The following is a 27,014-nucleotide window of genomic DNA, read 5'->3' as shown; positions in this document are numbered from 1 at the left end:
ATTCTGGACAGGGTTCAGGCTGTCCCTTGGCTGTAGATGCACCTGGTTGAGGGGGGGGCGGGGGGGGGTAAACAGTGGAGATGGGGTGAGGGACAAGGCATGCGTAGCAGGCACCAGTCTGCCTTTACCCCACACCCTGGGGATTTGTGTGGGGCCTCCCCTCATTCTGTAGGTGTGTGTCTGCGTGCCTGTGCCTGTTTACTTGTGTGTGCAGCGAGTGCAACCTGGAGATGTCTGTGCACATCTGGGTGTGTTTGTGGGGGTGTTGTCTGTGTATCTTAAGTCTGTTTGTATGTCTCTGTGAGACGTCATGTTGTCTGTCTTTGTGTGCCTGAGGGATCTGTGTGTCCCATCTCTGTGAGGTGTTGTGGCTGTGTGTCCCAGGTGCAGTGCAGTGTCCGCGGGAGGGGACACGTGTGCCCGTGTGTGGTCTGTGTGCGCCTAAGTGTGGTGTGGCCTCTCATGCTGAGGCTCCAGAGAGCCCACTTGTATTCAGGCCCCCGTGACAGTCCCCGGGCGGCCACCCCAGGCGCGGCAGCCCGCGAGGCTCGGCGGGGAGGAGCGCGTGGCCGGGTGGCGGGCGGCGCCCCCCGCTCCTCCCCGCGGGCCGGGCACACGTGGGCCCCGGGCGCCGCCTCCCTGCGCCGCCCGCCGCCAGCCGGGCCCCGCGTCCCCACCCACCTCGGGCCGCCCCCGCCGCCCAGCCGACCCGGGGATAAAGTGGCGGCGTCCGAGCCGCGCCCGGTCCCGCGGAGCCGGCCACGCGCAGCACCTCCCGGCCCTGGCCCGCCGCAGCCGAGGATCCGCGGCGCTCGGGGAAGGCGACAGCGGCGGTCGTGGCCCTGGTAACTGCCTCCCGGTCCCCGCCCCAGCCCGCGAGCGCCGCAGCCAGGGGTGGGGGACGGCAGCGGGGTCCCCGGCTTGCTCGGCGTGGGCTCCCGCGCCCCCGGGCGCGCGTGGCAGGTGCGCGCGCGCCCGCCCTGCTCCCTCGCACCAGCCCCCGAACCAACTTGTGCCCGTCAACTCCATCTTTCCAGCGCCCGCGGTCCCCGGCGCACAGACACCGGCCAAGTCCCCGGGTTTCGGGCGGCGTTCCCGATGACAGCTGCGGGGCTCCGTCCCCTGTGCTGTCGGAGACACGAGGGGACCAAAGTTTGTCCCAAGCTTCGGGGGTGACTTTGTCTCGGGGACACGCATTTGCGCGTCTGCGAGGTGCTGGGGGTGCGCGCGGCGAGTTCCCCAGTTTCCCGGGCGGGGGGTGCCGGCTCCGAGCCCTCCTCGCCCAGCCCCTCCGGGGACTTGTTTTGGAAAGTGAGGACGTGAACTAGTAGTGGGGAGTCGCAGCGCCGGGTCCCCGCCCGGGGAGGGAGGGGAGCCCCGCAGAGCCGCTCCGGAGGCAGCCTCCCTGCTCTGCACCCCAGCCGGGAGGGCGAGATCTGGGGGGGCAGGCGCCAGGGGAGCCCAGCGGCCGCCCAGATGAGGGAACGGCCCTGTTTGCCTGGCTCTGGTTCTCGAGGCTGTGGAATGCAAAAGCCAGGACGTAATGGAAACAGGTTTGTCACGTATCTTTGGGATTTCAGATAGGAATAATCCGAGTATCATTCACCTCATGACCGTGCCCCCTTGAAACTGTTCCTTGGGGATTTTAGGATAGATGGGTGATCTTGCAGCTGGGTCTTTGTACCCATAGAGCTGAGGATAATTTCCACTTGATTACAGCTAAAATAGTCTTTAAGATGAAGTTTCCTGAAATGATTTAAAATAAACACAGATGGGAAGGGGGGAAAAAAAGCTGTAACGAGGCATTTAAAAAATAAAGTGAGCATTTTCTTAAGAACAAATGGGATTTTTTAATCTTGGAGAGGTTTGCCAGAAATGTATGTTTTTTTTTTTTTTTAAATCTTTGAAATGGAGGGTTTTTTGAAAAAATTGATTTAAAAAAAACGTTACCGACTGAATAAGCCGTTCTCCTCCTATCCACACCTATCTTTGCTGTATTTCTGACTTTGGAACATGTCCACTTTTCTTTCTAGGGCTTGAAGACCCTTCCATAATGCCAGAGGAAAGTTCCCCCAGGAGGACCCCACAGAGTGTTCCCTACCAGGACCTCCCTCACCTGATCAATGCTGACGGACAGTACCTTTTCTGCAGGTACTGGAAACCCACTGGCACACCCAGGTAAGTCCTCCCCAGGGTGCCGCCCAGGTGTGGGAGGCCGGCACCTGCCCCTCTTCCCTCCTCAGCTCGCCCATCTCCTGTGGAGCCACTTTCTCTTAGGCACAGCAGGGTTAACAAAGCTGAAATTTATACTTCATATGACATTTATACCTTATATATATATTTTTTTAATTAAGAAGCAGGAATTCTTTTTAATTTTGACAACTAGGGTACGGATTCTACTGTATGACAGTTTTCAAAAATTCCACTTGACTTTATTTTTTGCACTGGAGTTGATTTCCTGTTGTATAGGCATTTGTTTAAAACCAAACCCAACAATTAAAGAGCAATCCCCCAGGAGGTTAAGAAAACCTAAGCAATACACATCTTTTAACCTTTGCTCTCTCTTCCTGCTTGTTCCTGAGCTTCAGGAGATGGCATACGTGAAGAAGGGGGTCTGGGTATTTCCTTCTGATTCTGGGCCAGCTCAATTACTTTGTACATTTTTCCATCAAGGATTTGCCTTGCTATTTGAAACAGGCGTTGAGACTACACGCAGGACAGCTGGCCTCCTGCTGCTCCCCCCCTCTTGGGTGAAGCAGGAAAACCCTGCTTATTTGTGTTATGCAGGGAAAGAAATTATTTGTGGTAACCAGTTGGCCTGGTGACAAGGAAACATTTCCTGTTCCAGGGACCTTTTACCTGTTTCCTAGGCCTCTTGTCTCCTGGGGATCATAGCATGGTGTGGATTCCGTTTCTCTCTGTTGTCTCAGTAATCACCTAACCCTAGCACAGTTGTAAAATTTCTCCCATGTCTTCAATAAGGTATATATACCTTAACCCAGGTAGCTGCACATTAAAAACACAGAGATTACAGACTTTTAAAACCTGGCTTAGAAGCATAGCTTCGGGGCAGCCATAAAAACTGGTTGTGGCTTTCTCTCTAGTGTGTTTGCAAAGTGGGTAATGGGTTGATAAGAGTTCCCACCAGTTCTGGCAATATCTTTCTTGAAAGATTTCCTCTAGAGAAAAGTATGTCTGTGTGTGCATGTTTTAAGGGGGCACGGGGAGGGAGCAGGAAGGGGGAGGGAGGATTGTCAAGGACTACAATGCTAATTAATCATTAATTCTCCACTTTGACTAAACTGGCTGTAAAACTGCACAGTCTTGGTTTAATTTCTAATAGATGGGTGGTCTATGGTGAGTTATGTGGTCAAAATGTAGAAAGCAGCCAAAGAATTGAAAGTACAAGTTTTCCACGTCCAAGTTTCAGACTTTGGGGGCTTTGTTGGTTGAGTAGTGAGGTTGTCCCAGTTTGAAGTCGACACTAAAGAGGGCCCACAGTCCTCCAGCGGGGGAAGGGTAGTGGGTGAGTGGATCAGAAATGGCCAGTTGGCTGCCCTCCTCTGGGCTGTGGGCGGTTTTCACCATCTCCGTGCTGTAGTTGCCTTGCAGGGAGCTCTTTCTGCTGCTTTGCAGTTAGAGATAACAACTCAGCTCCTTAGTTTAAACTGAGCTGTCTCTTGGAAATCATTGTCCACCTGTGGCCACTGATGTGAGTCAGAATAGGAGTGAACGGGGAAGCCACTGGGCCCTTGGATTTGAAAGAAACATGTGGGTGTGGAAAAGGTTGAAGAGGGAAATTTTAATTACCCTCATTTGACTAAAGAGGAAAGTTGTGTGCCTGTCCTGTGTGCCTTGCCCGGCTCTGGGAATCCCCCCACCCCCAGGGCGTGATGCAGATCAGTGATTCCCTTTGGGGTTGGGGGCCCCCTCTGTCAGGGGAAGTCCTTCAAACATTTCACAAGTAGCCGGACCAGTCAGAATGGAGCGGGAGTCTCCTGCAGGCCCCTGCAGTGACACAGGTTAACTTGTGCTTGCTAGATCTTGGGGTTGTCTTGGGGATTCTGGGTAGGGTGAGGACAGAAGCTTGTGCCAGCCAGCATGGAAGAATCTTAATAAGTGAGGCCAGCTGCTCTGCAGACCTGTCCTCTTGCTCCATCTGGGAGACCCCTGCAACATTATTGCTTCAGCTGGTCTGTGTTTAGGAAGAGGGAGGGGACCTCAAGGTCACCAGGACTTCAATCTACCCCCCCAAGCCCTTTGCCCCTTTTTATCGTAATCAGGGCCTTCCCTGGCACAATCACACCTCTCTCCAGTTGGGAGGAAGGAGGACAGAAAGAGAGGAGGAAAAAAAAAAAAGAGACTGAAACTTTCCTGACTTCTCTATCAAGTCCTGGGAAACTGCAAGTCAAGCGGCATCTTATCTCCGCTTGCTCCTTTGCGTCTTTCTCAGAGAGGCCCCTGGCCTCACAAGCTACCCTGAGGGGCTGTGGACCATCTTACTACACAGGCAGGTCCATGCCTGCCTTCCCTAGCCGGTACTCTTATCAACAAGTTGCCTGCAGCTCCTTGAGCCTTCCCCAAGCACCTGCTGGGACATTCTGCCCTCAGAGAACTTCTGAGGACCTAAGACTAGCTCTGCGGGTGTCTCAGAGCAAATTTCAGCCACAGGTATCAGCCATGACTTGGTAAACTGGCTTAACCTGCTTTATAGAAGCAGATTATGGCATCATATATGGCAGCCTCCTCAGAGTAGACACTGAGAAAGGAAAAAGCATGTCTTGGGTTTGTCTTTACAGTTTGCAACTATAAACACAATGCTGTTTTAAGATAGCAGGCCAGAGTCTCAGTATTTAATGTCTGTGACCCAGAGAGTTTAGGTCTTCATTCATGAGCAAATTCACGCTCACCTGGTAGAGTTTACAGTCATAACAAATACTATACTCAAGGCATGGCAGCAGAACTGTCTCACGTGAATCAAGTGCCAAGTATGTTTGGGGGTCTGGACTCATTTCACCATCACATCAGTCTGTGAGACAGCATTATTATTATTGCTCCCATTTTACAGATGAGAAGACAGAGTCCAAAGTTGTAAAGTATCTTGCCTCAGTTACCCAGCTGGTGGTAGCTGGATTTGGTCCAGATTTCTCTGACTCTGAGTCAAGGGCTCTTCTTAACATACCACTAAGCAGGATAGACTTTGTCTTTACAGGTAGTATTTTCCTGATAAATTCTTACATTTGGGTTAGGGTAAAGATCATTTCCTGGATAAAGAGGAAAGGAATACAGTAGAGCCTCTGTAAGCTGACCACCCGAAAGACCGTAACAAACTGGTCAACACCAGGAACTAGGCCTACTGTATTGATATGTACCTGTGGTGCATGTCTGGGGTAGGAAAATTAGGTCAGCGTAAGGGGATCTACAGTTTAGGGAGGGGGTCAGCTATGGAGGTTCTACAGTAATTAATTCTTCCTAAACAGTTGTTTATAATATATTAAAAGTGGCAAATAGATTAGAGATCTGTGTCCCTTCTGATTAAAAGTTCTTCTTATGGCCTGGGTTACTGGCTGCCTTATCCTGATCCAGTGTGCTGGAATTTTAAACAATGGATCTTTAGCAAATTCCCACTGATGCTGTGGGCAGTGTGGGGGAGACCAGCCCATCGATGGAGATGAGCTGCTGTGTGGGCTCCTGAGCTGGGAGGTCAAGTTGCTCTTGTGCTCTTGAGTAATATTTAGCTGCTTTTTGTTTAGTCCACATAAAGGCCAGTTGGCTGCCCTCCCCTGGGCTGTGGGCGGTTTTCGCCATCTCTGTGCTGTAGTTGCCCTGCAGGGAGCTCTCTCTGCTGCTCTGCAGTTAGAGACAACAACTCAGCTCCTTAGTTTAAACTGAGTTGTTTCTTGGAAATCAGTGTCCACCTGTGGCCAACACTAATGCGAGTCAGAATAGGAGTGAACAGGGAGGCCACTGGGCCCTTGGAGGTGAGCTGCTTTGTGGGCTTCTGAGCTGGGAGGTCAAGTTGCTTTTGTGCTCTTAAGAAATATTTAGCTACTTTTCGTTTAGTCCACATAAAGTCCAGTTGGCTGGCTCTGGACCTGTTCCTGGCTGGTCAGCTTGATGGGAGTTGCTGGACATTACTCAGCTGTGCTCAGAATCAGAGGGGTTTTTGCTCCACACACTTGTGTCTGAATGGCGGGGTTGAGGCTGGGGAGTGGTGCTCTGGAAACAGGGCTCACTTTGAGGACTTGAACTCCAGAGACAGCCTCATGGGATTCTATGTGAGCAGGAAGGCTGGACAGCTGTAATTACTAGATTAGATGGCTTTGACCTCTGCCATACAGGTAGTTCAGGGTGCAGAGCAGCCCTTGGTAAGGCCTGGAATGAGGTAGGCACCAAGCACAGGTGTGCTGAAAAATGCTTCTGCACTCTTCACCTGTCCTCAGAGCCGGCTCGGCCCTCTCGTGCGTGTAGTGGTTTTCTGGCCCTTCAACTCTCAAGAGCTGATGCGTTTTCCTTTCCTGCAGCTTCTGTGTATACAATTATTGGTGTATTGAACTAGCTGTCCCAAAGTGTCACCCCTCACACCCCTCCTTGAGAGCCCTGCCCTCAAGATTCAGCAAGTGGCTTATCTTTTAAATATCTCTTTAGCATGTTCCAAATGCCCCTCCATTTGCAGAGACCTTCCAGAATATAATCACCTTCTCCTGATCTTGCTGACTTTGCCTGCTTATTCTTAGACCTTGGTCAAGTGACCTTATTCCCCAGTCACCTTGTAGTGGTGCCCTCACCAGCCTCCCTCTTCTCCCACCTAAGGAGGTGCAGCCTGTGTGGGGCCGAGCATTTCATGTTGGTGATAGTGGTTAGAGGCTGAGGGTGGAGCACGGGCACCAGCAGTTTCTGTTGGTGATAGTGGTTGGAGGCTGTGGGTGGAGCACAGGCAGAGACAGACTAGCAAGGGTGATGTGGCAGTGTTTCTGGAGCCCGCCTGGCTCCCACTCCTGCCTCATTGTGTGCAGTGGGCTCAGCTGACAGCAGTCTCAGCCCTGCCCTTTCCCTGTCATACCAGTGCCCTTCTCCATGGAGCCCTTACGGTCTCTCTGGAGCACTGGGCAATACCATCCTGGGACACAGCCTCCCACCTGCACAAATGTAGCAGAAGAAGCCGTTCCCTAAAGCTGGGATAGACTTAAATGGCACTGAACGTCCTTTCCTGCCACCCTCGTACTGTCTTCCTCCCGTCAGTGCCAGCCGCTTGGGTGTGGCACCAGAGGCTCAGGAGATAACCTGGCTCCCAGCCAGCCGGTCCCTCTGGAGATGAAGAATTTTCACCACTGGCTAGATGTCATTTTGATCCCTCTGTCTTCCAGAAGCATTCTCAAAGGCTATAATGCTGTTGCCTCTGTTTACTCCTGAAGTTTTGGTTAGATTGTTGGCCAGTTTGGGGCCTTTTTCCTCCTCCAGCTCACCGTTTGTCCAGGTGCTGAGTTTGGGTATGGAAAGGAGCATGAAAAGATGTTCTCTCCCGGGTGGTGCCTGCCGACCCTGTGACCCAGCCTGCCCAGGCCACTGTCCTCCTCATTCAGCCGAGGTGCCTCAGTGGTTGGTACATTTCCAGGGTCAACCAAACTGCACAACTCATTTGTCTCTGCAAATGGCCATTGTGAATGCCCCTCTGTGGGACTCTGTGGGGACAAGCAGGGCCTCTGTCGCCCAGCACTGGCTCTGGACCTCTCCCTGGCTGTCAGGGGCCAGTCTGGCCCTCGGTGCCTACACCTCACTCTGCCTGTGATGCCACAAGTCCCTTTGCTCCTTTGCTGACGTCTGCATGTTCCAGGCATTGGAACAGGAGGTGCCAGGAGGGGAGAGGGTAGCAGAGACCACTTCCTCTGACGAAGGCATGGGGTGGGCTAACATGCAGATAGTGGTAATGCCGTGCAGCCAGCTGCCTTCGTGAGAAGTAGGCAGATCTGGGTGGGTTGCAGCTCCTCCCCAGCCTTCATCCACAGAAGGATGTGGGGGGTGGGGCAAGTGGAAAGGGGTGAGCTGCACGGTGGGCTGAGGGGCTGCAGGATTGCCAGATGGAGACAGGTGCAGGCATCCAGCTGTGGCTGGGAGGGCCGAGTCCCGGCAGTGATGTAGCTCCTCCTGGCAGCAGGGACTGGGGAAGATGCGGGTGGCTGTGCCCAGGGGTGAATGGCCAGCAGAGGGAGGAGCAGGATGACTCCCAGGTGCCTCTCAGCGACTGGGGAAGGAGCTGCCATTGAGGGCACATGGAAGTTGGGGTTCTCCTTTGCAGCACACACCTTTGGTGTATTGTCTACTCAGAAGACGGCAGGGACTGGTCTCAGGTAGCCAAGACAGTGGTGGGGGGGGGGACACTGGATGCTGTGGGTCATTTCCCAGAGCAGCACTGGGATGAGCCAGTGAGTGGCAGGGAGGAGACCCTGCAGAGGCCCCCACAGCCCAGTGTGCCAACAAACAAAATGCATTTCAAATGTCACCAATAAAATATGAACAGGTATTAATCAGGACCGGCTCTCCTGAGGTGTGACAGGCACATGACTTGTCCTGTCTCCAGCTGGAGGAATCCAGAATTAAGCCTCTGTAACGTATAGCTGTTATTTCATGACATTTGCCCTTAAACTCTGAGAAAATGGACCTACAATGCATGTTTTAGTAAAACTGTTTCGGTAGCACCCCTGTGTTCCTTTGCCTATTCTAAGTATTTCCAAAAGTTTCCTTCTCTTGTATGAAGCTGTTATTTCTCCTTCTGATGGGTCTGCCTTGGTGGTAGTATTGCAAGTAGTCTTATTTTTAAATAGGGCATTTCTTCTGGGCTTTTTTTCTTTAAGACTCTTTGAATAGCAGAGATCTTTTGATGGCAAGAGGAAAGGCCAGCTGCTATTCTTGCAGTTGATTTTTCCAGCAGCTTCGTTAAGGGGTAATTTCTTCCAGTGGCTGTAAGAATGTTCTGCAGATACAAATCTGGCTTTGTTTTGTGGTAGAGTCTAAGAAAAAAAAAATAGTAAAATAAGCTGCTTGCTGAATAGCAACCGTTGTCCACCATTGTCCATTTATCGGCACCTTTTAGGTGTAGACCTCAATCCCAGATGCACTTTGTCCATGAAAGCAAACCAAACTGTTGGTCATTGTATAAACAGAGGAAATGGTCTTTAGTGGTGCAAATTTTTACAGCTGAGATTACAAAACGACCCTTGTCCCATATTTTCAGGTCACCCAGGGTTCTTGTGGATAGGAGGTTCTTTTCTTTTCACACAGCCTCGTTCCTTAGGGCCCGGGGTGGGACGCTGTGGTCTCCCCTGAGCAAAGCTGGGGTGATGCTGTTCTCTGTGTGTTTAGAGGCTGTCACTCCACACAGCTGCCCCAGGGTGACATTCGTGGGCATGTCCTGACATGCCTCTCTCTTGGGCTCATGCTGACCATTTGTCGCCATGCCCGGTGTCCAGTGATGGAAAGGTGCCCTTCATCTTCCCCGACAGGGTATATCTCGTGGGGTCACAGCTCTGTCCACATTCTGCAGGGAGGGAGGGAAGAAAGAGGGAAGGCGAGAAGGAGGAGAAGAGGGACAGAGGACAGAAAGCGGGGCTGGGAAGACAAGTGAACACAAAGGTATCTTTGGACCTCACTGGCTCTCCCTGACCTTGGGGATTTCCAGAAGGCTCCTGGATAGTCTGTGAACATTTTGACAACATGGTCATGTGAGCGTATGCCCTTTTCTGGAAAGGGAGAAAGATTATAGATTCCACCAGCCTCTCAGAATGGAGATGGTCCATGGCCCACAGCTCTGTGCCAAGCTCACCACTGTGCAGATGGGAAGACCAAGGCTCAGAGGGTAAGGATTCTTCAGGGCACACAGGGGTCCTGACCTGTGTGTCTTCTGCTCCGTCTGTTTCTCAGGAGTTCTCCTTCTGCCTTCTTTTCTCATCAGTTTAAACTACAAGGTCACCCTTCCCAGTGGGGGTGTGAGTAAATGTCCAGTTGGGGAGTGGCTTGGGGAGGTCTTTGCTCACCAGCTCCCTCTCCCTTGCCCACAGAGATGGCCACACCTCTGGTTGGTGGTTCTGTCCTCAGTGGTTAGAAGTGTGTGAACACCTAGGTGATGCCCAGAGACTCTGATGGAGTAGGAGGAAGGGGAGAGACTGTGGGAGGCCTCTAGGGACAGGGAAGAGGGGTAAGGACCCCCTGGAAAAAGAGGAGGGGAAGAGGGAAGGAAGAAGGGGAAGAGAAAGAGGCAGAAGGAAATGAGAAAACCGCACAGTTGGCCATGCGTCACCTCTGGTCAACGTCTCCTTGTCAAAGCAGATCAGTCTCCCCAGGTCATTTTTAGCCAACTGGATCAGTGATTAAAAACCTCTAGTTGGGTTTAGTCATCTCAGAAGCTTCACTCTTTTTATCCTGTTTAGTTGATCTTGAAGAGATTCTTCAGGGAAATTTGGCTCTGGGAAACAAAAGTTCATGATGCCAGGAAAAGAACACAGGTCCTGGAGCCAGCTTGGCAGGAGCAGCCCCCCGGAGATGCGGGCAAGGCCTAGGCTATGCAGTGTCACGTAACCACTCTGCATCAATTTTCCCATCTTCAAAATGAGGACTGGTAGCACCCTTCCCAGGTGGGGCAGGGGGCAGCTTTACGGGGCAGATGGGACTTTGGGAGAGTGCCTGGCTTGTGGTCAGTGAGATGTCAGTGTGAGCTCTTATTATTTGGCATGTTTTCTTTGGCTTCCTCCCCTGTTGGCCTGGGAGGCTCTGAGGCCCTGTGTTGGGCCTGTCGCCTACCATTATCCCTCACTTCCCTCCACCCTCCTGGCAGCACCAGTCACCTGAGACCTAGAAAGAGAGTGATCAGGCGTTCTGTCAAATCCATCTGCTGCTCCCCCAGCCCCGCCAGTCCCACCAGGTTACAGGGTTTTCCCCAGCCTTAGGGTAATTTACTTGGTAAAAATTCAGTTCCATTTCAAGGAGATTTCAAACTCTCTGATAAACATGTAGAGTTGCTGGGTACTTCTTTTACAAAGTAAACAAAACGAGAAAGCCACAAGGAAGCCGGCCTTTGGTGGTGAAATTCTTTTTGTGATAACACACAGGCTAACTAGACACTTCTCTTTTATAAAACCTCAGTATTTGTGGTATGACACTTAACTGGAAGGGGAGCTATTACAGTGGAAGTCAACTCAAGCCTTCATAAAAGCAAGCAGCCGATTTTTAGTGGTCTGCGTCTCAACGTTTCTCGGCCTTTGGCATGTGATTTCTCCTTCGGTCCTGATCATGTATCAGATTTGTGTGGAAACTGGTGCTCCAGGGGCCACCCTGCCATGTATGAGAGTGGGCGGGGTAGTCTGGGTCATGTTAGGAATCTGTGGCTGTTATTTGGCCCATGAATCTGTAGCTGGCGACCTGTGCTAAGTTCTGCTGGACAGGTCGTCTGCTGCTCTTTACCGAGCTCCCTCATACATAGCTGGTCAGCTGCTGGATCCGTGGGCCTGGCAGGCCAGCCCGGGACTAGCCAGTCTCGAACGGCTTTACCATTTGTCTGGCGTTTGTGGGCTGACGGAAGGCTCCCCTCAGTTCTCATCTATGTCCTCTCTCATCTTTTAACATACTAGGATTTGTTTTTAGAGTGGCAGTGCTTCAATAATAAGCAAATGCCAACATGCATTTTCAGAATCTCTGCTTATATGGAGTCTGTGAGTGTCCCAGTGGCCAAAGGAGGTGAAAGGCCAGCCAGGCAGAATGTGGGGGTGCATCTGAAGAGCAGGGATGCAGGAGAAAATATTTTGTGGCCAGTTTTGAAATCTACTACATGGAGGAAAAGACATTTGTGCCAAGAGTTGGACCAGGGTCAAAGTTTTATTTCTCTCTCTGCCTGTGAGTACCATTAGACAAAGTCACCTCTCAGACCTTCCAGCAAGGTCTTCCCAGAGGCTTTGCATTTGATGTAACTCTGGGGTCGCTTGCATCTGGTGGCAGTAGAACAACTCTGAGCTTGTCCAGGGCAGAATTTATGTTCGGTTCTTGTTCTGTCTTCACCAGCACTTGTTTCTTGCGGCATTTCCTGCCTGGCACTAACCAAGGGACCAAAGCACATTTGTTGCATGAATAATTCAGTGGGATGACTGAGATGGGATTATTCCCAGAGTCTGTGCTGCCGTGGATTTCTAGGAAAAGAACAGAGGCATTTCCCTCGATTGTGGCTTAGAGGGATGAACTTCTTGTGCAGGAAATGGAGCACTTAAATGCAGAAGCATCATTGAATGAGTTGGAGACACCTAACATGGGAATGTGCCTGAAGGTAGTCCCTTGAGACACTAAGTGGCTGTATGTTAGATAATTTAACTTCACTATAAAACCCTGTATGTGGAAATGCTCTACGCGTGGGCACTGCAGGGTGGCAGGCGTTTTCCACTTCAGCACGGACGTCAGAATCTGGAGGTTCTGCTTTCTTTTTTGATGTGTGGTGGGGAGGTGTTTCAACAGGTACTAATGAGCTCCTACTGTAAACTCAGCTCTGTGCTAGGAGCACTGAAGTGTCCACAAAGAGCCTGAAGACTCCAGTGCCTGCAGTTCAACCAAGTGCCCCGCAAGCTCCCAGTCAGACAGAAGTGAAACAGCCCTTTCCCCACCTTAGAAGGCATCTCTGCCTGTTTGTCAGGGAGGCAGTGCCAGGCACCGTGGGAGTTGGCTCAGGGTCCTGATTCAGCCTGGTGGTTTCAGGGAGACCTTTAGGTGACTGATTTTAAGCTGGGTCTTATAGGTCGAAAGGGGCGTTCTAGGGAGGAGGGAACCACTTTCACACAGGCATGGGGGTGGGGGAGAACAGATACGGTGCTCTCTAAAAACAACAGAATTGTTTGGAAACTGGAGTCTAACGTGCATGGCAGGGTGGGTGTGGAAAGGCCAGCTCAGGAGCTGGAGCTGCTTGGCTGTTGTTAAGTCCGCTGGGACCACTACAGGTGCCATAGTTGGGGGTGGGAGGGCGGCAGTTCCCACGGCACAAGCTTATTTTCTCACAGTTTTGGAGTCTGGAAGTCCAAGATCAAGGTGTCGGCAGGGCTGGGTTCTTGATGGAGCTCTGGGGTAGTTTGCCCCTGGTGGCAGCAGACCGACCTGTGAACCTGTCCAGGGCAGAATTCACGTTCAGTCCTCATCCTGTCCTCTTGGGGGCTCACCTCTTGTAGAGCTTCACTCCTGGCACAGAACAAGGGAGGCCTCTTCTCCTGGGCTTGCAGATGCCGACCTTCTTGCTGTGTCCTCCTGTGGCCTTTGCTCGGTGCACTCAATCCGTCACAGCCAGGTTTGACTTGCTACGGGATTTGGGCCTTGCTGTGTTGGGAACTAACACAGTCAGAGCCGCTGGGAAAATTGTCCAAGGCTTCATAGTTGTATGGCTGAAATTCTAGACTGGGATGAGGACCCTGCCTTTTCACACCTCTGCTGCTCTGTGGTTTTGTGGGGGATGCCCCAGCCTATGTGAAGTTGCCGTGGCTTTGTCCTTTACCCAAGGTCTGTACCCAAGGTGGCAGTCATAGATGGGAGTATGTCAGGAATAAACTGCCATTACAGAGTGAGGGCACTGTGCAGGGCCAGTGGGGCCATCCCCGCTTCTTTCTTGCCAGTTGGACCCCAGGGATCTGACTCATGATTCGTTTTAATCAGACGTGGCTGTCCCATTCTCCTTTCTCAGTGTCCTTGGCAGCTGGGGCTGGCTATAGGACCTACTGAAGGCTAATGAGATATAGGACACGTTTCTGGAAGATTCCCAGACAGATTTTAGCTCCCTGATGAGGAGGTGGATCTTTCTTTGCCCCAACCCCCACCCTGCTTCCTGTCTTTGAGTGTGGTCACAGCGGCTGCAGGTGCGGTAGCCATCTCCCTGTCATGAGGTAACAAGGCTAACAGGCCGGCCTCAGAGAGTGGAGGAGAAAGACAGGGAAATCGGGGTCCTTGATGCAACAGCTGAGCCTGCCTGTAGGTAGACTTTGATTTGTGTGAGAAGATCCGTGCCAACACATCTCAAACCCACCTGTGTTCTGATCTTTTAGCCAGATGTTTCCAAATGATGGAAAATCCAAGCAGTGATGAGTGTTTGGGCTGCTGATTCTTGAATTGAGCGTCAAAATGGTCCAGGACAGACCTGAGGAGCAAAAGTGAAAGGCAGAAAGGCATTCTAGGCGTGTCTCCCTTGGGCAAAGGCCCTGGAGGGTGGGTGAGTGGGAGAGGAGAGGCTGACCTTGGACATGAGTTTGGAGCCTGAGCAGGCATTGGCTGGCCTCCTCTTTCTCCCACCAGCAGTGCCCCCAATTAGAGGGGCATCTCTCTTCTACCTTCAGCCCATGTATTTCGGATGCCCTTGATTCCACCCTAGTCAGGGTTTAGTCACGTTGCAGGTCTAGCCTATGGGCACAGCACAGTCTCCCCTTCCCTTTGGCTAGAGTCTGGATGACTCAGCTAGCACCCAGTGGTCAGGAATATGTCCCCTGGGATCCTTGGGAAGGTGACTGTCATTTTACTTCTCCAGAGTTGCCTCTAGAAGTGTGAACACCGGGCACTCTGGTAGCCGTATTGAGACCAGGAGGAGGAAGCCTGATGGACAGTAAAACCCACCTCAAGAAAGCAGAGCTCAGAAGTGTTGCGAGGGAAGCCAGGTCCTGGCCATGTTGCCAGACCCCCTCAAATCAAACCTAACAGGCCTGAGCCCAGCAGTCATACGAACCAATAAGCACGGGAAACATTTTCTGTCACAACTAAAAGAATAATGATGAATCTGGAAATGGCCACACTGGAGGCTATGGTCATGTTAGAGGTCGCAAACAGTTTTTCTGTTAAGAAAGCTAGACTCTAGGCAAGTACAGTGGTTCACACCTCTAATCCCAGCACTTTGGGTGGCTGAGGCAAGAGGATCACTTGGGTCCAGGAGTCTGAGGCCCACCTAGACAGCATCGTGAAGCCATGTCTCTAAAATTAAAATAAATAAATAATAAAATGTAGTTAATTTTCCACCTAAGACACAGGAAAAAGACGAGCAAGTTAAATGCGAGGCAAGCAGAAGGAAAGAAACAATAATGATTAGAGCAGAAATTAGTGAAGCAGAGAATAGAAAATAGAGAAAACAACAAATCCAAAAGTTGGTTGTTTGAAAATATCAATAGAATAGACAAATCTCGATTGATCAAGAAAGAAAAAGAGAAGACTTGGATTATTGGATTCAGGAATGAAACAGGGGACATTACAAATAATTTTTTAGAAATTAAAAATGTAAAGGAATACTATAAAAACTGTATGCCGGTAAATTTGATAATTTGGATGAAACGGACAAGGTTTTAGAAAGATTCACATTACCAAAACTGACTCAAAAAGAAAGAAAATCTGAATCAACTTAAAACAAGTAAAGCCATTGAATTAATTAACAAAAAAATACCCACAAAGAAAAGACTAGGCCCAGATAGTTGCACTCTTGAAATCTACCAAACATGTAAAGAAGAATTAACACTAATTATTCACAAAACTTTCCAAAAAGGAGAAGAAGAGAGAACATTTCTCATCTCATTCTAAGTGACCAGTGCTACCTGGACACCAAAAGCAAACAAAGACATTACTATAAAACTAAAGATCAATATTTCTTATGAATATAGATATTAAAAATCTTCCATAAAATACTAGCAAACTAAATCCAGTTATTGTATTGAAAAGTTATTGTACATCATGACCAAGTGAGATTCATCCCAGAAATGCAGGGGTGGTTTCATATCTAAAAACAAATTAGTGCAATGCCCCAGAGTAGTAGAAGAAAATACAAATCTACACGATCATTTCAATAGATACATAAAAAGTATTTGACAAAATCTAATGCCCTTAAATAAGAAAAACACCCAAAGCCCTAGGAGTAGAAGGGATCTCCCTCAATGTGACAATCCCCCAAACCCAAATCTCAAGTCACACTTAGTGGTGTTTTCCACCAAGATCAAGAATGAGACTGAGACTTCCTCATCACCACATGTATTCAGCCCTGGACTGGAGGGTCTGTGATCTCAGCTACAGGCTAGGAATATACGTAGTCATCTCTAGGCATGTGATTGTGGGTAATTTCCATTTATTCTTTACATTTTTCTGTAGTTCCAACATTTTCTAAAAGGAGCAGTTTGGGGGATATTATACCTGAACCAGGTCTTGAAGGACAGTGGGATTTGAACAAAAATATCCACCCACATAACAAAAAGGAAAATGCTCCAGGAGGAGGGATTGGACAGCATCAGAGGGTAGGATGAGGAGCAGAGCAATTGGCTGAAGCCCAGGGCAGGGCTGGAAATCACCTCATGTGCCCCATTTGGGAGGTCTCTGAGACTGCTCGGGTAGAGCGTGGGGGCTAAGGCAGGAAGAAGAGCAGAGATCCCACTGCTGACTTAACAGCAGACCCAGAATCAAGAAGCATGTATAGGTGAGACCAAAAATAGTGGAGAGAAAAGAGGATCACTAGAAGAAAACATGGTCACACAAGGAGTAATGGGAGGTCACCAGCTGGCCTGAGGGCCCCTTCCTCTCCCCAACTTGGATGGCCCCAACTACAAAACAGGGAGAGTGGGAGGAGACTGGTAACGGGATGGGTCCATCACAGCACCCGTTCCTATAGCTGTTCTCAAAACAATTTAGGGACTTTGTGAAGACAGATGCATGTTGGATGTTGCCAGGCCCCTGGTAGAAAGGGCCTGGCTATCCAGTCTACAAGGGAAGAGACAAATGTGTAGCTATAACCATCCATCCATCCACCCACCCATCCATCCACCCATCCATCTACCCATCTACCCATCTACCCACCCACCCATCCATTCATCCATCCATCCATCTACCAACCCACCTACCCATCCATTTATCATCTATCTAACCACTCGCCTATCCATTCTTCCATCCATCTATCCACCCACCCATCCATCCATCCATCTACCCACCGATCTATCCATTCTTTCATTCTTCTGTCCACTCACCCAGCTGTCCATCCATCTACCCACACATCCACCTACCCATCCTTCCACCTACCCATGTACCCACCCATCCATCCACTCACCCATCTACCCATCCATCTACTCATCCATCCACCCATCCACCCACTCATCCATCCACCCATCCACCCACCCATTCACCTACCCAGCCGTCCAGCCACCTCCCATGCATCCATTAGTTTCTGTCAACAGATATTTACAGATCACTAACTCTATGGCAGGCCTGTGCAGAGCACTGAGGGACAGAGAAATCATTAGGACCCCTTTGCCCCTGCCCTCAAAGGCTCACAGCATGCAGAGAAAGGTAGGCAGGCAAGCCCAGTGCATGTGCTGGGGTCTGGGATCTAGACCACATGCTTTGCCAGGAGAGGCTGGAGTGCCTCCCAGGGGAGAGACGCCTCCCCGGCCATTCAGTGCATTCAGAGTTGCGCTCTCCAGAACAGGGCTGGGCATGGTCAGGCCCCGTCTCCACTGAGGCAGCAGCCAAGGGTAGGCAGAGAGCCTGCCTGACCTCTGTGGCTCACCTCAGAGGGTTGCAGGGAGGCGCCCATTCCTTGATACCCATCTTAAAGTTCTTTTGTAACCAATTTTTATTTACGCTTGTATCACCTTTGGAAAGGGTAAGGAAGCTAACCTGTTGTTGTTGTTGCAGTTTGGCTGGGGCCGGGTTAGAACCCGCCATTCTCGGTATATATGGGGCCAGTGGCCTACTCACAGGTGCCACCCTAATCTTTTAGGAAGACCCAAGCCTGTGACAACCATGTTTCTAGATCATTCTTTGGCTTGACCTCCCTGAATCTCAGAATGCCCATGAGGTGCTTAGCATTATTCTTGCTATTTTATCGTCATGGAAACTGCAGCCATGTGCAAATGACTGGTAGGGCCAGGATTTGAACCTAAACCTGTTTCAATTGGAAGCACCGATGTCTTTCCAACACCACCCCACCCGTGAAACATTTCAAAGCCATGCCTGTAACTCCATCATGGGCACAGATGTTCACGGCTGCCCTGGGAGGGAGGGATAGGAGCCCCATTTTACAGATGGGGGAACTGAGGCCTAGGAAGGTGCAGTGGCTCTGATGCAGTCCCGTTGTTAGGAATGACAGGTCTATGCTAGAGCCTGTGTGCGTGCTCTGTCTACCCCGCCAGGGGCTTGGCGCTGGTGTTCTCTGATCGGGCCAGCCTGAGGCCTCATTGTGCGCAGGAAATCCCCACTACCTCCCTTCAACTCATCCCTAGGCTCCTCTCACCTCTCCTGCATTCTCAGTAAATTCCTGATCGTTTATTGCCATCCGCTTGGCATTTCACCACTCAGAAGAACTTGGAGCCATCTGCAGCCTTGGAAAGTTCATGCTGTTCTCCTTCCAGGAAAAAAAAAAATTAATGTTACATAAGATAGAGCCCAGCACAATCTTATAAGAAGGAAGATTAGGAGGCCACTCCTCTGACTGCAGAAGCTCCCTGTTCTCTTTCCCTGTCGTTTCCCGTTTCATCCAGGTCCAAGGCCATGCTACAGCTATCTGTTGGAACATTCTCCCTTGCCAAGTCTGTAAAAGGAATCTCCACCCATCCTCATGCCCAGATAGAATGGCCCTCTCTCCTGGTTCCTGTGGGGTCTATGAGGAGACGTCTGTCCCACGGCCTTCCTCCCAACAGTCTGTGCTAATTGCTGTGTCCCTTGACTTTCAGGTGGGGATGGAGGTTGTGTGCAGCGGCCAAGGGTAGCTGTAGTCCCCCGGGCTGTGCACCCACTCCCCCAGGGCCTCTCCAGGTGGATGGCCTGGCTCTTTTTCCACTTGCTCATCTTAGGTTGTTTTATTTAGTTATTGTCGATAACACTGGCTCTATTTTTTCTGTAAAGATGTTCATTATAATTGCTTGAGAAACCGAAGTAGCAAGGTAGGACTACTGACCACCCCAGGATAGTTATTACTACCATGGGCAGGCTCTGAGAAGCTAGCAAGCACCCTAAGAATGATCTAGACCAATTCTTCAGCTCTACAGTGGGGAAACTGAGGCCCAAGGACTTAGACTCACTCCTTCCACTGCACAGTTCCAAGTGGAGGTGGTAGGAGCTGGGACTTATCCTCAGGGAGTCCTGTGGGATGAGGGACAAGTGAGGCAAGAGACCGCACAAGTGACTTTGGAGCTAGGTCTGGACAGGAATCTGCTGGCCAGCGTCAGACTGAGCCAGGGCCTCTGTGCACCCCACCACCCAGCAGTGCCCTGCCTGCTCCCCCTCCCTGGCTGGGCAGCCCTATGCTCACCCCACCGAGACATCTCGGAGGTCCACTCCCAGCCGGCCCCCTCTCATTCCCGTTGGTGATTCCTGCCACATGGCTCCAGCCTTGGTTGTTCACATGCCACCTTTGTGGTTTTCGCTGCAGAAATTTTCATTTCATGTTATTGCTTCATCATTTTTTAATCAACTCAGTTTCTTTTTACTTTCAATCCATTTTAAGAAGAACGTTTAGGGGAAATCATTTTTGTGGTTCCCCCCATGCACATGGTATTTTGAAGTAAACTTTTCTCTTATGAATATACTGAAAAAAAAGAAGAAGAAGGTTTATTCTAGCATGGGAAATGGAAAAGCAGTTTCAGATGCCGTAAATAGAAGGTGACCAAAAGGAGAAAACAAAACCAGGGGGCTGAATTCTGGCTCTGCATGGGAGGTGCCTGGAAGCCCTGGGCCTGAGGCCGCTTGGTCCTGAAATCAGATGTGAGCTGGTGCTCAAGGGGTGTTTAAGATGGGCCAGTGTGAGTCTGTCTCTTACTTACTCAGGGTTGCAATGGTGTTAAGTAGGGAATACAACTCTCTCCTACTGTGCTTTGATGACAGTTAATGGTGTGACACAAACCTTCTTAATGCATTCCAGGCACAAACAGCCCAGGCACAACCAGTGGTGGGCCTCTCACAGGGGAGGTTGTGTTCTGCAATCCTGGGACCCAGCACACCAGCTGGTAAATGTTGAAGGTGTTTCCTGGCCCCCCAGGTGGTGCTCTTTAAGTTTTTTTGCCCTCACGTGTATGCACATCTCCATTTAAAAGCCTACGGGTGCTGGAACAGAGAGAGCATCCCATCAGCTGTGGTTTGCTGAGAAGCCGGGTGGCACGGAGAATTCGAGGGGGCGCTGGAGACCAGAGCACCTCCCCCTTGTTCCTTCAGGTGGCCTGGGGGTGGGTGCCCACTGTTTGTTTGGAATAAGAACGAACACCGCCCCCCCCCCCCCCCCCCCAGTGGAGCAAGGGAGAGACTCAGGCTTGAAGGATGGAGCTCCAAGCTCTTTCCCAAAAGCGGGTCAGCCATATCAACATCTGGCCTTTCGGCTATCCCTTTCTGGAATCTTGGGACAGCTGTGAAGCTCTTCATTAATGGACCATTCTAAAAGTCACACCATGTGCTTTCCACAGACCATTAGTGATTTCCCAGAAGGGTAGTTCCAAATATTGATCTGGACGTGGCCTCTGAGGAGCTCTTTGGCATAAGAACCTTTTCAAAGCCAGCCAGGGCCCCGGCTGGCCTAGAAGAGGACTCTGAAGAGACCATGCATGTTAATAAAGGTCCTTAATCCCTTGGCCTCTTATAGTACAGAACTGCTTTTCGATTAAAAATAAATCACTCCCAGAGGTGGCATCCCCAAAGCATAGGAGATAATTTTGAGGCAGGAACTATCTGGTGTTGGGAGGAATAATAATTCCCTCAAAGTTTCTAACCTAGTTTATGTAAGGCAATTATCCATCTCACTTCACTGCAGCTGACATATTTTCTGTACCTCTAGGAGACTGTAGGAGGAAGGGAAAATGTGGGAGAAGCTAATTAAGCTTAATCAGAGAGTCCAGGGTGTCAGTTGTGTTTATTACTACATCTGGGCGCCAGGGCTGCAGGCTGCGGGCTGTGGGCTGCGGGCTACCTCTGTGGCCTCCATGCTCTGGTCCCATTTACATTTTACTGGCAGCAACCAGGTATACACCTGAAGTTCTCTCTGATCAGACTCTTGAGCTTGAACTTGGGATCTCCCTACTGTGGAGGGCAATCCTACGTGGTGAGGGACGGGCAGAATAATCCACTGTTTCCTGCAGTGCTTAACCAGACTGGCAAATATTCGTCTGCTAATTCTTCTGGACCTCACACTGGACTGCAAGTTCCCAAAGGGTAGGGGCTTTATCACTTTATCTAACTCAGGCTTGTCCCAGAACTTAACCCAGTGCTTGGCCCAAGAAAGTGCTCGACATCTCTCTGTTACCACAAGACAAAGGACTCGGAGCTAGGTGGGCCTTGGGCTGGTGACAAGTGTGTGTTCCTCCTCCTTCTCCCTGCTGGGTGCAGCTGTGGCCGGGGCAGCCTGCCACTTTCATGGGCTGCATCTTTTCTAGGAAAAAAGGTAATATTAAGTTATAAAAAATATATAAAGTGATATACTTATTATGTTATAAAAACATATAATAATATATAAATGCTTTGGGAACAAATAATAAATAAATAATAAGTAGGGCGGTGCCTGTGGCTTAGTTGGTAAGGTGCCGGCCCCATATACCGAGGGTGGCGGGTTCAAACCCAGCCCTGGCCAAACTGCAACCAAAAAATAGCCGGGCGTTGTGGCGGGCACCTGTAGTCCCAGCTACTCGGGAGGCTGAGGCAAGAGAATCGCTTAAGCCCAGGAGTTGGAGGTTGCTGTGAGCTGTGTGAGGCCACGGCACTCTAGGCAGGGCCATAAAGTGAGACTCTGTCTCTACAAAAAAAAAAAAAATAAATAAAATAAATAAATAATAAATAATAAGTAATAACATAAACGCCTTGGAAACTACTCCAGAACCTTGCGTTCATCCAACTTCAGTTGGAAACATCATCCTATTTTCATCAGTAACGCTGCGCTCTCTGCCTCTCCGACCATTCGTTTCCTCTCTGACTTCTCAATTCAAGTACAAGCATGTTCTTCCAAACCTGACCTGGGGCCTGGTGAGCTCTGTGGGTCCCTGAGCTGGGCTTAGAGGGAGAAACCATTTGGAGCAGTTTCTCAGTAGCTACACTGTGTAGACACCTTCCTGGGGCCCATCACCGGCGTGTTCCCAGGCCAGCCTGTGGGAAGTTCTTGCTACTACACTTGGCTTGCTGGGGTTTTGCATGAAAATGCATGAAACATGGTAAGACCAGGGGGGCCATGAAGACACACAGCTAACCACATGGGGACCGACATGAAAGCTGTTTCTTCTGGTACGGGGTGACTAATACACGGCTACCCTGGCTGAGGCTCCATAGCAGGGAAACATTTTGATAAGATGAAAATAACAATATCGTCAGCTTCCTTGCCATTCTACGTCATGTAATTCTTACTTTAGGTCCTCTTGTCCTCCCCCTTTCACCGACAAGGAAACAGATAAGTTCAGCGACTTATCCAAAGTCGCAGAGGTAGGACGTCATGAAGCCTGGATTTGAACCCAGGTCCACTGGCTTCTCCACATGTGAGGGGCCTTATTGGCGACAGTCAGGCTGAGCATGGAGACCTCAGAGTTTTAGTGGCTGCAGTAAGGCAGAGGTTTCAGAGGTGAACAGTCCAAATTGGTAGGGCCACTCCCTCTCCTGGTGGTCATGCAGGGACCCAGGTTCCTTCTGTCCTGTTGTTGTTAGGTGTGGTCCAACAACCAAAGCTGGTCACTGTGTCCTCTGTGCTCCAGACCATGGGAAAGACAAAGAGCAAGTCTAAGGAAGCACACTGTTTCCAGCAGGTGTGGCAGTGTCTGCATCACACGTGCCCATGTTCTATCAGCATGACTTTGTGACGTGGCCACATCCTAGCCATAAGGAACTGTGGGAAATGTCTCTATCTGGGCCGCCGTATGTCCAGCTAAAATTCTGTAACTGTGGAGGAAAGGGGGAGTGGGTTTGGGGTAGTCAATCTGCCGTGGGCCCTAAGCCCTGAAGACTATCTCCTCTTTCATGAATATTAGTGTTGGTCTGAGATAAGCAAGGTGCTAAATGTCTTCATCTGCTCAGCTAATCAATGCGAAGGCTTCCCCTTTGGGGGCACCTCTGTAGTGAGCAGAGTGAGGGCTGCCAAGAAGCCTGACTCACTGTCTCTCTGCGGCACAGCTGGGAGGTGAGACGTCAGCCACGGGAAAGGAAGGAGGAGTGAGTCGGTCTGTGGATTTCATTCATTTGTTTCACCTTGTTTGTTCACACACGCCCCACTCTGAGAGAGCGCGGCACTTGTGTTGACATGCGCTCGGCAAAATGCCATTCACACGGTGTCTCTTTCAACTTCTCACCCACCCAGGAGAGAAGGGGAGGGTCAGAGAAGTTCTGTGAGCTGGTAGATGAGGGAGGCAGGGTTCAGAGCTAATCGCTAATCTCGTGCGGTGACAGGTGTAATGGAATAGGCAAAGCACGGATTCAAAGTCTGGGGGCTCCAACTGTGGCCCCAGCTTTTCTGGCTCCTGTCAAATGCCATCACTCACCGACTGCAGCCTCGCTGTCCTCATCTGTAAGAGCAGTGTAAGGCTGCTGTGCCAAGGGGCTGTTAGCAAGAGGGTCCACTGAGATTCCCAGTCAGTCTTTGGGGAAGTAGACCCTCCCTAGGTGTGAGTTTCCTTCCCTGCTGGCTTCTCCAGAGCCTGGATCCCTCACAGTTTGTGTGCCTTATTCGATGATGTCCCACAGATTCACTGTGGGGAGGACGAGGGGCCTGAGCAGGGGGTTCTGCCCGTGCTGGTGTTTTGAGTCTCTGCATCCTCCCTCCCCAGTGGGGGTCCCACTCAGGACTCCCTGCTGCTGCCCTCTGCCTGCTCTGCCCTCCGCTGGCCCCTGGTGCTCTCCAGCTCGGCCACATCATCTGTGGTCTCAGGTCATCGTGGACACCCTGCCATGGGTGGACACCCTGCCCAGGGCCCTAGTGGCCAAGGCACTCCGAGAAGATTGCAGAGCTGAGCCTCCTCGTGACATAAAACTTCTGAGCAGGCAGGCAGGGTGGGAAGGGCACATGGGCAGAGCTGTTGGCAACTTTGGCTGTCAACACAATGGAAAGATGGCGTTTGTGTGAGCACAGATTTGAGTGGGAGAGGCTGGGGGCGGGGTGTGGAGTCAGGAGGCTGCTGGAGTTATGCAGGTCTGGGGGAATAAGTTCTGGGTGTGGAACAGAGGGAACAGAAAAAGCTAATGCAAAAGAGTGCAGACTTGGTGAACAGCCCATGCTTAGTAGCCCCGGGACTTCGGGCTCAGAGCAAAGCAGGAGGCTGAACACTGAGCATAGGAGCCCAGGGAGATGTGCTGCCTGCTCAGTGGTACCCCTGCTTGGTACCCCAGCTGCTCTGATGCACAGAGAGTGGGGAGTGCCCAGACTGGTTATTTTATCTACTTTCTTCCTTACTAAGCTACATTCTGCTGGAAAGAGTAAGTTTCTCTCTAAATCTGATGAAATAAACCAATGACATGTGGCAGGACCCCCCTGTGCAGGTGTGATTCTGCCTGAGGGGAGTGGGGAGAGTAAGGAGGATCGTCATCTGCTGGCAGAGGCTGCAAGCCAACAGGTTATTCCAGCCCAGGGCGACCAGGGACAGTGGTACAGCCAAGCCCAGGCACGTTGGGACTCGGAGACAAAAGTGATTAGCTGTGGTGGGAGAACTGGAGGACAGAGTCACCCACAAGGCCGTGTTGGCACTGGGCGCTGCAGAAGGGGCAGGGGCTCGGCAGGTGGAGGGGAGGGAAGGGCGCTCCAGGCTGAGTGGATGCACGATCATGGCATGGCCCCAAGGCTCAGACTTGTGCCAGGACATGCTCAGCTTCACTGGGAATCAGGTAACTGGGAACCAGATACCACATCACACCCATTCAATAGGCAAATTGGAAGAAGTCTGACTTTACTGAGTGTTGGTGCAGATGCAGGGCACGGGAATGCTCCCCGACTGAGGCGAGAGGGAACCTTGCCCGGGTGCTGCTGAACATCTTTGTGCTTCAGCCAGCCTGGTAGAGAAGCTCTGCCCCGGAGTTTTAGGCGATGTGCACCACAACACCCTTAGCAGCACCGCTCACAGCACACCCAGCAAGAAATGCTGCCAATGTCCATTGATAGGAGGACAGGTAAATAAATCATAGACTGTCCTTACAGTGGAGCACTATACAGCGCTGAAAATATACCATCACCACAAACAACAATACACACGAGGCCCCCAAGCACACTGCACAGAGAGACGGGGCCCAGAAAAACCAGGAGAAGTCTGTTCACGTGGAAGTTCAAACACAGGCTCCCCAGACAGGGATTGCTTACCTAGATATGTAGGTGGTTAGGTGTGACAAAGAAGTGATTGTCAGAAAACTTGGGACAGCTGGGTCTCCTGCAGGGAGAAGGAGGCATGTACCATGCTCTCCTGGTGCCTGGATGTTCTGTTTCTTCAGCCAGTGGTAGGCGTGTGGGTGTCCACTTTGTTGTGAATATTTAACCTGCATGGATAAATTGTACTTTTTAATATTTGACAATGAGAAATCACACCTTGCTGATCTGGATAACATTGATCTGGATGTAGTTGGACATGCATTGGAAAGGTTCTCTCATGCTATATAGAGAATTTTGATTTTAAGTTGTTTTTCTATTTTCTGATCTAGAATATTCTAGGATATTAGTGAATACTCAGGATGCATAATGTCTTAGGTATATAAATAAGGAATTGTAATCCATAGCAAAAGGACTGGGCTAGATCTCCATTGTTTTGCCCCAGTTCTGTTTTTAGGGCCCTCCCAGCTCAGAAAATGGTCTGAGTATAGGCCAAGACTAGACTGACCCTGCTTGGCACGTCAAGAGGAGATAGTACTTAGGAAATGTGGTGCTTTTGTTCATCTTGGGGGCATTTTTCTTTGCTTGCAAAAATCCAGGCTGTAGGCTGAGGAGAGTGTTCTCAGCCTTGCTCAGCGGGGCCCAGGTCTTCTCAGGGACAGTCACACAGCCCGGAGGTGTGAGAAGCAACAACAAAGGGGAGATTATCAGGGACCCAGGAATTAATGTCCCATAAGCTGTGCGGAGAACAGCCCTGGGATGTGTCAGCTGTAGGGAAACAAAAGGGCAGCGAGGGTTCAGGGGATGGTATTGACATGGTACCCAGCCAACAGTGACAGGCCAGTGTGGCCTCTTGTGTGTGGGGACTACACGCACTGCGGACGCTTCTCTGCTGCCCATGTCTCAGGCGCACCAGTGGATTGCAGGCCTCCCTGGCGGCTCCACAGTGGCCTTCTAGAACCTCTCGGCTGAGCAGCCAAGGTAAGGCAGGTGTGGCAGTGGCCCACGGGAATGTGGTAAGTGCCCAGAGAGAGATGTCAGCAGCATGACCAACCAGGCGGTGAAATGCATCAAGCTGTCTGTCCCCTCTGTTTCAGTGTGTTTGACGCTGGATTAGCTTTTGTACATTGTGTGGAAATACATTTCTGCTGTGCTTGTGACTTTCTAGTTGAATGACTTCAGGGTAAGCCCACTCTGGAATTGAATTATCTTTACGCTGGGAGAGCTTTACTGTGGTTCAGTGCTCAGAAGAACGGGCAATTCTAGACATCTTGTGACACTCAGCATGGGCACCATGGGATGCTGTATGTTACTGTTTTGTAGGTTGTATGATAGAGTCCTTACGTCCAGGAATCAAGGTGGAACTGGTCCCAAACTAAATTCTGTCCTGTCACTAAGCATGCAGCAGGGAGGCTTCTCATCTCCTGGATGCTGAACCAGAGGTTTTGAAGCCAGATCTTGATTTTGGCAACCCTAATTCATTAGCTCCACAGGGCTTCCTAGTGAAGGCCTAAACTAAATATGAAAGATCTGACTGTGGATTCATTGTAGCTGAAGGCTCAGATCTCTAAGTAGTGGTGACACAGTCCTACAGAGAAATTGAAGCTTCTTGTAATTAGTTTTTTCAAAGCCAAGGCCCAGAACAGGAATATATGTGCTGAAAAAGGCTCAGTGGCTTCCTGGGTTTAGCGGAAAGGGAGCTGGGATTGATTAGTAATGTCTGCTTGAAGTTCAGGTGGGGAAT

The 27,014-nt window shown here is 50.5% G+C and overlaps 1 protein-coding gene across 3 annotated transcripts in view; it reads left to right on the top strand.

Moving 5' to 3' along the window:
* The first annotated feature begins 509 nt into the window (after positions 1 to 509).
* The window catches only part of MGLL (monoglyceride lipase), a 133,671-nt gene continuing 107,166 nt past the window's right edge, over positions 510 to 27,014 (top strand). For 2 of the 3 annotated variants that reach the window (XM_053599652.1, XM_053599650.1), the window contains exons 1-2: positions 1,393 to 1,553; positions 2,034 to 2,178. In XM_053599652.1, the coding sequence (XP_053455627.1) occupies positions 1,544 to 1,553; positions 2,034 to 2,178 (155 nt within the window). In that variant the 5' untranslated portion in view covers positions 1,393 to 1,543. Of the gene's footprint in view, positions 846 to 1,392; positions 1,554 to 2,033; positions 2,179 to 27,014 lie in introns of those variants that run through there. The other variant, XM_053599651.1, reaches the window with a different exon arrangement.

The sequence above is a fragment of the Nycticebus coucang genome, chromosome 8, assembly GCF_027406575.1.
Source record: "Nycticebus coucang isolate mNycCou1 chromosome 8, mNycCou1.pri, whole genome shotgun sequence".
NCBI lineage: Eukaryota > Metazoa > Chordata > Mammalia > Primates > Lorisidae > Nycticebus > Nycticebus coucang.
Note: the sequence above shows the minus strand (reverse complement) of the source record. Positions and strands in the feature narration are given on the sequence as shown.